A 12716-nucleotide genomic window follows, 5' to 3' on the forward strand; every position below is an offset into this window, starting at 1 on the left:
TCTAGGGATGGCATTTAGAATTGAGGACTGTGTCTACCGGTTGACAAAGTAGGTTTATGCGCAACTCCTTTCTTTGGGTGCTATCGAATTTGAGGAAAGCAGACAACTCGGGTCTTGAACAGGTAAACAAATCTTTGCTCAATTTCAGCTGTTCTCGTATCTGAGGATACATCAATCTTGCTTAAGACCTTGGTGTGACTCTTGTTGTTTAACACGGTTTATACGTCATTCCTTTGAAACAGGTATTATAGCTTTTTAAAAATCTCATTGGAGGATATTTCAATGAAATCCAGTGATTTATATAACGCCTAACAACAACAACTTATATAGCACCTTTAACGTAGTAAAATGACCCAAGGCATTTCACAGGAGTGTTGTAAGACAAAAAAATAAATACATTTGACACCGAGCCATATAGGAAGAAATTATGGCAGGTGACCAAAAGCTTGGTCAAAGAGGTAGGCTTTAAGGAGCGTCTTAAGGGAGGAAAGAGAGGTAGAGAGGCGGAGAGGTTTCGGGAGGGAGTTCCAGAGCTTGGGGCCCAGGCAGCTGAAGGCACGGCCACCAATGATGGGGCGATTAAAATCGGAGATGCTCAAGAGGCCAGAGTTGGAGGAGCGCAGAGATCTAACGGGGTCTTGCGGCAGACACCAATAAATTAACGGCTTCCATGATTGGATCTTATGGAAAGCAAGTATCAGATTTTAGTGGGTTGGGGTAGTGTTTGCCAATTTCTGATCAATTCCTTTCCTGAAGGCACTGGGTGTTGGCAGACTGTTCAACTGAGAAGTGCGTTACTCCCGAGACCAATCCTGTCCCACCCGACCTTTTCCAGCCGGAATCTCTAGATAGCGATCCGGAGCGGAAATCCCGGCTAATTTTTGTTTTATTCTCAGGATGTGGGCAATCCTGGAATTTTTTTTTGCCCGGAGAAGGGGTTGGGGTTTCATCTTGAACTGTTGGTCGACAGGGCTGTAGTGATACCCGCTTATCTGTATGGCTCAGAAACGTGGACCATATACAGTATACACCTCAAAGCACTGGAGAAGTACCACCTGTACTGCCTCTGCAAGATCCTGCACATCCACTGGGAGGATAGATGCACCAACGTCAGTGTTCTCAATCAGGCCAACATCCCCAGCATCGAAGCACTGGACCACACTCCAGTATAGTACTGAGGGAGTGCCTCGCTGTCGGAGGGGCAGTACTGAGGGAGCGCCACATTGTCGGAGGGGCAGAACTGAGGGAGTGCCGCACAGTCGGGCAGTACTGAGGGAGTGCCGCACTGTCAGAGGGGCAGTACTGAGGGACTGCTGCATTGTCGGAGGAGCAATACTGAGGGAGCGCCTCACTATCGGAGGGGCAGTACTGAGGGAGTGCCGCACTGTCGGAGGGGCAGAACTGAGGGAGCGCCGCACTGTCGGAGGGGCAGTACTGAGGGAGTGCCGCACTGTCTGAGGGGCAGTACTGAGGGAGTGCTGCACTGTTGGAGGGGCAGTACTGAGGGAGTGCTGCACTGTCGGAGGGGCAGTACTGAGGGAGCGCCTCACTGTCGGAGGGGCAGTACTGAGGGAGTGCTGCACTGTTGGAGGGACAGTACAGAGGAAGCGCTGCACTGTTGGAGGTGCCGTCTTTTGGATGAGATGTTGAACTGAGGCCCCGTCTGCTGTCTCAGATGTATGTAAAAGATTCCATGGCCACTATTTCAAAGAAGAGCAGGGCAATTATGCCGAGTGTCCAGGCTACCCATTTCCACCTCCGTAATATCGCTCATCTCCGTCCATGCCTGACCTTATCTGTTGCTGAAACACTCATACATGCCATTGTTCACTCCAGACTTGACTATTGCCATCCCATCATCATAGGCAGTCCCTCGGAATTGAGGAAGACTTGCTTCCACTCTTAGAATGAGTCCTTAGGTGGCTGAACAGTCGAATATGGGAATTACAGTCTCTGTCACAGGTGGAACAGATCGTCATTGAGGGAACGGGTGGGTGGGACTGGTTTGCCACACGCTCCTTCCGCTGCCTGCGCTTGATTTCTGCATGCTCTTGGCGACGAGACTCGAGGTGCTCTTCCTCCACTTAGGGCAGTCTTTGGCCAGGGACTCCCAGGTGTCAGTGGGGGTGTTGCACTTTATCAGGGAGGCTTTGAGGGTGTCCTTGTAACGTTTCCTCTGCCTACCTTTGGCTCGTTTGCCATGAAGGAGTTCCGAGTAGAGCGCTTGCTTTGGGAGTCTCGGTGTCTGGCAATGTGGCCTGCCCACCGGAGCTGGTCGAGTGTGGTCAGTGCTTCAATGCTGGGGATGTTGGCCTGGTCGAGGACGCTAATGTTGGTGCATCTGTCCTCCCAGGGGATTTATAGGATCTTGCGGAGGCATGGTTGGTGATATTTCTCCAGCGACTTGAGGTGTCTACTGTACATGGTCCACATCTCTCAGCTATACAAGAGGGCGGGTATCACTACAGCCCTGTAGACCATGAGCTTGGTGGCAGATTTGAGGGCCTGGTCTTCAAACACTCTTTTCCTCAGGCGGTCTCCAACACACTCCCACATTCTACCCTATGTAAACTTGAGGTCATCCAGAACTCTGCTGCCTGTGACCTAACTTGCACCGAGTCCCGCTCACATCTCTCCCCCGTACTTGCTGACCCACATTGACTCCCAGTTAGCAAGATTTTGAAATTATCATCCTTGTTTTCAAATCTCTCCATGGCCTTGCTACCCTCTTTATCTCTGTAATCATTTCCAGCCTTACAACCCCCCGAGATCTCTGCACTCCTCCAGCTGAGGCCTCTTGCGCATCCCTGATTTTAATTGCTTAACCACTGACGACCGTGCTTTCAATGGCCTGGGACCAAACTCTGGAATTCCCTCCCTAAACCTCGCTGCTTCTCTACCTCGCCTCCTTTAAGACGCTCCTTAAAGCCTACCTTCTTGACCAAGCTTTTGGTCATCCATCCTAATATCTCCTTATGTGGCTCGGTGTTAATTTTTGTTTGATTACGCTCCTGTGAAGCACCCTGCGACCTTCTAGTACATTAAAGACATAAGAACAAAAGAAATAGGAGCAGGAGTAGGCCATATGGCCCCTCGAGCCTGCTCCGCCATTTAATACGATCATGGCTGATCCGATCATGGACTCAGCTCCACTTCCCTGCCCGCTCCCCATAACCCCTTATTCCCTTATCAGTTAAGAAACTGTCTATCTCTGTCTTAAATATATTCAATGACCCAGCCTCCACAGCTCTCTGAGGCAGCGAATTCCACAGATTTACAACCCTCAGAAGAAATTCCTCCTCATCTCAGTTTTAAATGGGCGACCCCTTATTCTAAGATCATGCCCCCTAGTTCTAGTCTCCCCCATCAGTGGAAACATCCTCTCTGCATCCACCTTGTCAAGCCCTCTCCTCATCTTATACGCTATATAAATGCAGGTTGTTATTGTTGTGATATTTTGCGTTTGTGTTTGTCCACTGCATACCTTTTTAATATCTGGTTGTTGATCTTTTCCAGCTGTAGGTGGGGTACTGATTACTCCATTGCCACAATGACGTCTCCACAAATAGCTTCACTCTCTTGGGGTCGGATGAAGGTCCAGGACTGTGCCACTGCTTATAAGGACTGCAAGGTGTGGCCAGGAGGAAGTCGTACCTGGGACTGGAGGGAAACCGGCACGGATGTGAGTTAGGACCGGTGCATGCTGAATGAGGCAGGAACTGTGGAGGCATGTGTGTCAACGCATTATTTTTATTTTTAACCTCTTCGTCCTAGAGTTTGAATCCAGCCCGGAAAAATGAGATGAAATTACGTAGAACGTACAGCACAGGAACAGACCATTGGGCCCAACAGATCCATGTCGGTGTTTATGCTCCACACCAGCCTCCTCCCACCCTCCTTCATCTCACCCCATCAACATATCCGTCTATTACCATCAGCCGTGGCTCAGTGGGTAGCACTCTCTCTCGCCGCTGAGTCAGAAGGTCCAACTCCTGGCTGACACTCCCAGTGCAGTACTGAGGGAGCGCCGAACTGTCGGAGGGGCAGTACTGAGGGACCGCCGCACTGTCGGAGGGGCAGTACTGAGGGAGCACCGCACTGTCGGAGGGGCAGTACTGAGGGAGCGCCGCACTGTCGGAGGGGCAGTACTGAGGGAGCACCGCACTGTCGGAGGGGCAGTACTGAGGGAGCGCCGCACTGTCGGAGGGGCAGTGCTTGAGGGAGTGCCGCACTGTCGGAGGGGCAGTACTGAGGGAGCGCCGCACTGTCGGAGGGGCAGTACTGAGGGAGCGCCGCACTGTCGGAGGGGCAGTGCTTGAGGGAGTGCCGCACTGTCGGAGGGGCAGTGCTTGAGGGAGTGCTGCACTGTCGGAAGGGCAGTACTGAGGGAGCGCTGCACTGTCGGAGGGGCAGTACTGAGGGAGCGCTGCACTGTCGGAGGTGCCGTCTTTCGGATGAGACATTGTACTGAGGCCCCGTCTGCTCTCACAGGTGGACGTAAAAGATCCCACGGCCAGTATTTGAAGAGTTATCCCCGGTGTCCTGGGGCCAATATTTATCCTTCAGTCAACGTGACTAAAACAGATTATCTGGCCATGGTCACGTTGCTGTTTGCTGTGCGCAAATTGGCTGGTGTGTTTGCTCTATTACAATATTCCAAACGTCCTTCAGTGGCTGTGAACTGCTTTGGGGAATCCTGAAGTTGTGAAAGGTGCAAAGGAAACTTGCATTTAGACGGCGGCTATCACCGACCTCGGGACTTTACAGACGATGACAACAGGGAAGTCGAAAGCCATGGACGATAACGTGGGCCGGACATGTGTGGGGGGTGGGGGCGCAGTGAAGCAGTGGCTGGCCGCAGAGAGATAAGCGAGAACCGAGTCCGTGGGCGGCCCGGGGGGCGGGGGCTGGCGGTGGAGCCTGAGCTGTGGCCTGCAAATGCCCGAGGAAGTGGTCGCAAAGTGAGGAAGTGGAGTTTTTCTGCTCCACTCGCTGGAGAGTGGCTTGAACCCACAACCTTCCAACTCAGAGGAAGAAAGACTTGCATTTATACAGCGCCCTTCATGACCACCGAACGTCGCAAAGCGCTTTACAGCCAATGAAGTACTTTTGCAGTGTAGTCACTGTTGTAATGTGGGAAACACGGCAGCCAGTTTGCGCACAGCAAGCTCCCACAAACAGCAATGTGATAATGATCAAATAATCAGTTTTTGTTATGGCCTTCAGCCTCACAACCCCCTGAGATGTCTGCGCTCCTTAAATACTGCCCTCTTGAGCATCACTGATTATAACTGCTCAACCATCGGTGGCCGTGCCTTCAGCTGCCTGGGCCCCAAGCTCTGGAACTCCCTCCCTAAACCTCTCCACCTCTCTACCTCTCTTTCCTCCTTAAAACCCACCTCATTGAGCAAACCTTTGGTCACTTGCCGTAATTTCTTCTTATGTGGCTCCAGTGTCAAATGTATTTGTTTTGTCTTACAACACTCCTGTGATGCACCTTGGGAGGTTTTAGGCGCTATATAACTAAAAGTTGTTGTTGTTGATTGAGGGCTAAATATTAGCCCTAGGACACCGGGGATAACTCCCCCTGCTCTTCTTCGAATTAGTGTCATGGAATCTTTTATGTCCACCTGAGAGAGCAGATGGGGCCTCAGTTTAACGTCTGATCCGAAAGACGGCACCTCCAACAGTGCAGCACTTCCTCAGTACTGACCCTCCGACAGTGTAGCACTCCCTCAGTACTGCCCCTCCAACAATGCGGCACTCCCTCAGTACTGCCTCTCCGATAATGCGGCGCTCCCTCAGTACTGCCCCTCCGACAGTGCGGCGCTCCCTCTGCACTCATCATCATAGGCAGTCCCTCGTATCGAGGATGACTCGCTTCCACGCCAAAAAGGGATGAGTTCACAGGTGTTTCAATGAAGGACCTAACATTCCAGGTCCCGAACTACATGTTGAAGGGTGGAAGATGCCTGTGCATGGATTGTTTTAACGTGGGGTGACCGTTGCACACCAGCCACCACACGGGCTTGACAGAGCGAGACCTTGGTCCAGTGGCAAGGATTATCCAAGACTAACTGGAGACCAGCTCTGCTGCACAGACCGAGCGCGCACATATATCGCAGTGTGGGCTGGGCCCGTGCTGCCCCCGGGCCCTCGCCTCTTCTGGGCCCTGAACTCACGCCTCTCCTGGGGCCCGGTCACTTCCCTCTACAAACTCTTGCCGCTCCTTCGCCCCCTCCTGCTGTGCCTGCCCGCTCTGCAATCAGCGACCTGGCTTCGCAGCTGTCGCCCTCCTGCAGCAGCACGCGCTGCCCCCTGCTGTGGTATACCGCCGCACGCTGCTCCCTCCGATGGGCCCGGCCTGCCGATGGTCTTGCAGGCTGGGACCGCACCGATTTCCGGGCTGGGCCACCGTGGTCCCGGCCTGCAAGACCATCAGCAGGCCGAGGCCACCGGAGAGAGCTTGGTACACGGGGAACACACAGTGACAGCAATAACATTCTCAGTAACTAAACAGTTGTTTGATTTATTTGGGTTGACTGGCAATGGTTCAGATTGCTTTGCCTAGAAAAGACAGGGCTTGCATACCAAATGTTGCACGTTTGAGAAAGCTACAGTTCTGGCCAGTGACCTTAAGCACATGCATAAGAGAGTCACATTTATATGAAGCACTGCACCTAGGTCAGCCTAATTTGTGTGCTCAAGATCCTGGAGTGGGACTTGAACCCACGGCCTTCTGAATCAGAGGTGAGAGTGCTGCCCACTGAGCCCCGGCTGCTGAGGGAAATTGACGAGTAAGGGTTTAAAAGAAATTGTTCCAGGTCCGTTCTGACGTTTGTGCTCTCTCTGGTTTAGCATCACCCCGGAGTACAGGCGGCTGACCTGGAGGAAATCATTAACAAAGGCATCGAGACGCTGGTTATTGGCCGTGGAATGAGCGAGGCTCTGCAGGTTAGTCTGATCCTGTTTTTAGATTTATATAAAAAAAAAGGTTTGAGAATCTGATTGTGGCTGCTTTTGCTCAAATCAGTTCAGGTTGATGATTTTCCTTTGGGAAAAGGGACTGGGTGCTGCAGTGTGTGATTGAGGCTCAGGATTTCTGGGGCGGGGAAGGTGATTAATGGCTTCATTTGACGTAGCAAATAAGGAGGTCCTGGATTTCTGAGGCTGGAGTGGGTGGCGCAAAATCCTGCATATCTGGACTGAGCGGGGGGCGGAGGGGGAGGGGTGCAGGTGAATCGTGTACGCAGGGTGACATGGACAACTGACGGAGGGGAGGGGATACAGATGCACCAATTGTTCAATCCCAGCAATGTGTGAGCAGGATGCCCTGAAGGTGGGGGGAAGGGAGGTGATGAATTGTTCATGGCAAGTGATGCATGAAGACACCGTTTAAATGTCCACATGACGATAGGTGCCTCAATTAGTGAGAGATGTGTTTAATCCTTCTCCAACCAACTGCAAATTTTTCATCGTGAGTTATGTTCTGCCTCCACTGCCGCACTGTCGGAGGTGCAGTACTGAGGGAGAGCCGCACTGTCGGAGGGGCAGTACTGAGGGAGAGCCGCACTGTCGGAGGGGCAGTACTGAGGGAGCGCCACACTGTCGGAGGGGCAGTGCTGAGGGAGCGCCGCACTGTCGGAGGGGCAGTACTGAGGGAGAGCCGCACTGTCGGAGGGGCAGTACTGAGGGAGTGCCGCACTGTCGGAGAGGCAGTACTGAGGGAGCGCCGCACTGTCGGAGGGGCAGTAATGAGGGAGCGCCGTACTGTCGGAGGGGCAGTACTGAGGGAGAACCGCACTGTCGGAGGGGCAGTACTGAGGGAGCGCCGCACTGTCGGAGGTGCAGTACTGAGGGAGTGCCGCACTGTCGGAGGGGCAGTACTGAGGGAGTGCAGCACTGTCGGAGGGGCAGTACTGACGGAGCGCCGCACTGTCAGAGGGGCAGTACTGAGGGAGCTCCGCCCTGTCAGAGGGGCAGTACTGAGGGAGTGCCGTACTGTCGGAGGGGCAGTACTGAGGGAGCTCCGCACTGTCGGAGGGGCAGTACTGAGGGAGTGCCGCACAGTCGGAGGGGCAGTACTGAGGGAGCGCCGCACTGTCGGAGGGGCAGTACTGAGGGAGCGCCGCACTGTCGGAGGGGCAGTACTGAGGGAGCGCCGCACTGTCAGAGGGGCAGTACTGAGGGAGCTCCGCCCTGTCAGAGGGGCAGTACTGAGGGAGCGCCGCACTGTCGGAGGGGCAGTACTGAGGGAGCGCCGCACTGTCAGAGGGGCAGTACTGAGGGAGCGCCGCACTGTCGGAGGGGCAGTACTGAGGGAGCGCCGCACTGTCGGAGGTGAAGTTAAACCGAGGCCCCCTCTGCCCTCTCAGGTGGATGCAAAAAGTCCCACGACCGCTATTTCACAGAAGAGTACGGGAGTTCTCCCTGGCCAATATTGATCCTCAAGCAACACCATATAAAAACAGATAATCTGGTCATTATCACAGTGCCATTTGTGGGAGCTTACTGTACACAAATTAGCTGCCGTGTTTCCTACATTACAACAGTGACTACACTTCATGGGGCCGAAACGGTAACGCCCCGTTTACTGCTGCGAGGCGAGTCTTCCTCCGCCCGGAGCAGAAGTCCCGTCCCGGCAGCGTAATTGGGGTTACCGCCCCCGAGAGGAGGCGCAGTGCAATGCCGTGCGTTCCACTTTCTCTCGGGGACTGGACTGGGACGCAGGCCGCGGGAATTTTCCAGCGCTATGAAGCAGCGTCGCCTAGCGCTAGCGGGAGCAGAGGTACCTCCCCCTCCATTAAAGGGCGGGGCTCATTGCCGATTCTGCATCGGGGAGAAGGGGCCACCGCTTCACCACTGGGGAGCTGGGGTGCTGAGGCCACAGCCCGGCGCAGAATCGGAGCGCCGGGCTGCACCATCGCGGCACGGACCCCGCGAATTCCACAAGGCACAGCGGAGACCTTTTTAAAAATAAAAATACCGCGCGCCGCACCTCCCCTTTAATGTCCGCCCCGCGAGCGGAGTGAGACCTGGTTCGCGACCCGTGAAGCTGGCCCGGGCACTGCCCATGGCGGCCTCAGGGGGCGCTATAGCATTGTCGCTCTGCGCCGAAAACAGGTCGCTGAGCACGGTGATCAGGGGCTCAGCGCGCTACCAGTTTGTGTCTCCAGCGGAACTTCGCGAGAGGTGGTAGCAGCCCAGCACTCCGGGCGAAAAGTCGTTTGTGATCTGGGGGCGCAAACGGGAGGGCGCAACCAACGCGAATTTCTCTCCTCAAAAGTACTTCATTGGCTGTAAAGAGCTTTGGGGTGTTCCGATGTCGTGAAAGGCGCTATGTAAATGCAAGTATTTATTTCGCCCACACAAAGTAGTACCACCAGGAACTTCCTTCTACCTAGGGTGACGCTCCCAGTGCAGTGCTGAAGGAGCCCCGCACTGTCGGAGGGGCAGTGCTGAGGGAGCACCGCTATGTTGGAGGGGCAGTACTGAGGGAGTGCCACATGATCGGAGGGGGGCAGTACTGAGGGAGTGCCCCACTGTCGGAGGGGCTGTACTGAGGGAGTGCCCCACTGTCGGAGGGGCAGTACTGAGGGAGCGCCGCACTGTCGGAGGGGCAGTACTGAGGGAGCGCCACACTGTCGGAGGGGCAGTACTGAGGGAGCGCCGCACTGTCGGAGGGGCAGTGCTGAGGGAGCGCCGCACTGTCGGAGGGGCAGTACTGAGGGAGCGCCCCACTGTCGGAGGGGCAGTGCTGAGGGAGCGCCGCACTGTCGGAGGGGCAGTACTGAGGGAGCGCCACACTGTCGGAGGGGCAGTACTGAGGGAGTGCCACATGATCGGAGGGGCAGTACTGAGGGAGCGCCACACTGTCAGAAATGCCGTCTTTCAGTTGAAATGTTAAACCGAGACCCTGTCTGCTCTCTCAGGTGGAGGTAAAAGATCCCGCGGCACTATTTTGAAAAAGGGCAGGGGAGTTCTCCCCGGAGTCCTAGGGCCAATATTTATCCCTCAACCAACATAACAAAAAACAGATTATCTGGGTCATTATCACATTGCTGTGTGTGGGAGCTTGCTGTGTGCAAATCGGTTGCTGTGTTTCCTACAATACAACAGTGACTACACTCCAGAAGGTACTTCATTGGCTGTAAAGGGCTTTGAGACGTCCGGTGGTCTTGAAAGGCGCTATATAAATGCAAGTCTTTTTTCTGCTCCACGGGACCTTGAGTGACCCACCATCACCAGGACAACAAGACCATTGGGTTGAGCATGTACAGGAGTAGCTGCCATTGAATATCCCCTCCCGTCCCCTCCCCGATGTACAGGATTGCGACTCTGCACATGAAATGATCGGAAAAGATAATTAAGGACGCAGAGAGAGAAAAAAATGTCATTAAGTGTTCGAATTAATTCCAGATTCCTCCCACCCATTGATTATACCCAAGTGGGACCAGCTGATTAGCTCCTGATTCCACAACCCTTGCACTTTGACACTCTTGTAACTCGACAGAGTGTGAAACACACACACACAATGCAGTCTGCAGTACCTTATTAACGTGAGTAGGTTATTCACAGAGAATGACTGAGATTTCAGCAGAGGGAGGCCATTCAGCCATTTTGACCGTACGCAGGCTCCACATTTGTACTATTTATGCTCCTTTCTTCTTAGTGTTTATCTAATTCACTCTTCCGACTATACGAACAATGATGGACAGGAAAAGATTCCCTCGTCCATCGAGCCCGTCCAACACAATTACATGAGAACATAAGAAATAGGAGCAGGAGTCGGCCATACGGCCCCTCGAGCCTGCTCTGCCATTCAATAAGATCATGGCTGATCTTCGATATTAACTCCACTTTCCCGCCCGATCCCCATATCGCTCATTTCCCCTCGAGTCCAAAAATATATTCATCTCGGCCTTGAATATACTCAGCGACTGAGCATCCACAGCTGTCTGGGGCAGAGAATGCCAAAGATTCACCACCCTCTGAGTGAAGAGATTTCTCCTCATCTCAGTCCTAAATGGCCGTCCCCTTATCCTGAGACTGTGACCCCCTGGTTCTAGACTCTCCAGCCCAGGGCAACATCCTCCCTGCATCTACCCTGTCAATTCCCCTCAGAATCTTATATTCTTATCCCTCTCATCTCCGGAATCAATCTCGTGAACCTTCATTGCACCGCCTCTAAAACATAAGAAATAGGAGCAGGAGTCAGCCATATGGCCCCCCGAGCCTGCTTCACCATTTAATAAGATCATGGCTGATCTGATCATGGACTCAGCTCCACTTACCTGCCCGCTCCCCATAACCCTTTATTCCCTTATCACTCAAAAATCTGTCTATCTCCACCTTAAATATATTCAATGACCCAGCCGCCACAGCTCTCTGGGGCAGAGAATTCCACAGATTTACAACCCTCTGAGAGAAGAAATTCCTCCTCATCTCAGTTTTAAATGGGTAGCCCCTTATTCTGAGACTATGTCCCCTAGTTTTAGTTTCCCCTACATAGAAACATAGAAAATAGGTGCATGAGTAGGCCATTCGGCCCTTCGAGCCTGCACCGCCATTCAATAAGATCGTGGCTGATCATTCCCTCACTACCCCTTTCCTGCTTTCTCTCCATACCCCTTGATCCCCTTAGCCGTAAGGGCCATATCTAACTCCCTCTTGAATATATCCAATGAACTGGCATCAACAACTCTCTGCGGCAGGGAATTCCACAGGTTAACAACTCTCTGAGTGAAGAAGTTTCACCTCATCTCAGTCCTAAATGGCCTACCCCTTTTCATAAGACTATGTCCCCTGGTTCTGGACCTCCCCAACATCGGGAACATTCTTCCCGCATCTAACCTGTCCAGTCCCGTCAGAATCTTATATGTTTCCATGAGATCCCCTCTCATCCTTCTCAACTCCAGTGAATAAAGGCCCAGTTGATCCAGTCTCTCCTCATAGGACAGTCCAGCCATCCCTGGAATCAGTCTGGTGAACCTTCGCTGCACTCCCTCAATAGCAAGAACGTCCTTCCTCAGATTAGGAGACCAAAACTGAACACAATATTCCAGGTGAGGCCTCACCAAGGCCCTGTACAACTGCAATAAGACCTCCCTGCTCCTATACTCAAATCCCCTAGCTATGAAGGCCAACATACCATTTGCCTTCTTCACCACCTGTTGTACCTGCATGCCAACCTTCAATGACTGATGAACCATGACACCCAGGTCTCGTTGCACCTCCCCTTTTCCTAATCTGCTGCCATTCGGATAATATTCTGCCTTCGTGTTTTTGCCCACAAAATGGATAACCTCACATTTATCCACATTATACTGCATCTGTCATGCATTTGCCCACTCACCTAACCTGTCCAAGTCACCCTGCAGCCTCTTAGCGTCCCCCTCACAGCTCACACCACCACCCAGTTTAGTGTCATCTGCAAACTTGGAGATATTACACTCAATTCCTTCATACAAATCGTTAATGTAAAGAGCTGGGGTCCCAGCACTGAACCCTGCGGCACTCCACTAGTCACTGCCTGCCATTCTGAAAAGGACCCGTTTATCCCGACTCTCTGCTTCCTGTCTGCCAACCAATTCTCTATCCACGTCAGTACATTACCCCCAATACCATGTGCTTTGACTCTGCACAACAATCTCCTTTGCGGGACCTTGTCAAAAGCCTTTTGAAAGTCCAAATACACCACATCCACTGGTTTTCCC

At 53.1% G+C, this 12716-nt stretch overlaps 1 protein-coding gene across 2 annotated transcripts in view; it reads left to right on the top strand.

The window, feature by feature from the left end:
- Positions 1-12716, top strand: part of aamdc (adipogenesis associated, Mth938 domain containing) — a 68682-nt gene that overhangs the window by 29147 nt on the left and 26819 nt on the right. The window contains exons 1-3 of one of the 2 annotated variants that reach the window (XM_070891660.1): positions 35-122; positions 3517-3682; positions 6859-6954. In XM_070891660.1, the coding sequence (XP_070747761.1) occupies positions 3551-3682; positions 6859-6954 (228 nt within the window). In that variant the 5' untranslated portion in view covers positions 35-122; positions 3517-3550. Of the gene's footprint in view, positions 1-34; positions 123-3516; positions 3683-6858; positions 6955-12716 lie in introns of those variants that run through there. The other variant, XM_070891659.1, reaches the window with a different exon arrangement.

The sequence above is a fragment of the Pristiophorus japonicus genome, chromosome 10 (assembly GCF_044704955.1).
Source record: "Pristiophorus japonicus isolate sPriJap1 chromosome 10, sPriJap1.hap1, whole genome shotgun sequence".
In the NCBI taxonomy this organism is placed as follows: Eukaryota; Metazoa; Chordata; class Chondrichthyes; family Pristiophoridae; genus Pristiophorus; species Pristiophorus japonicus.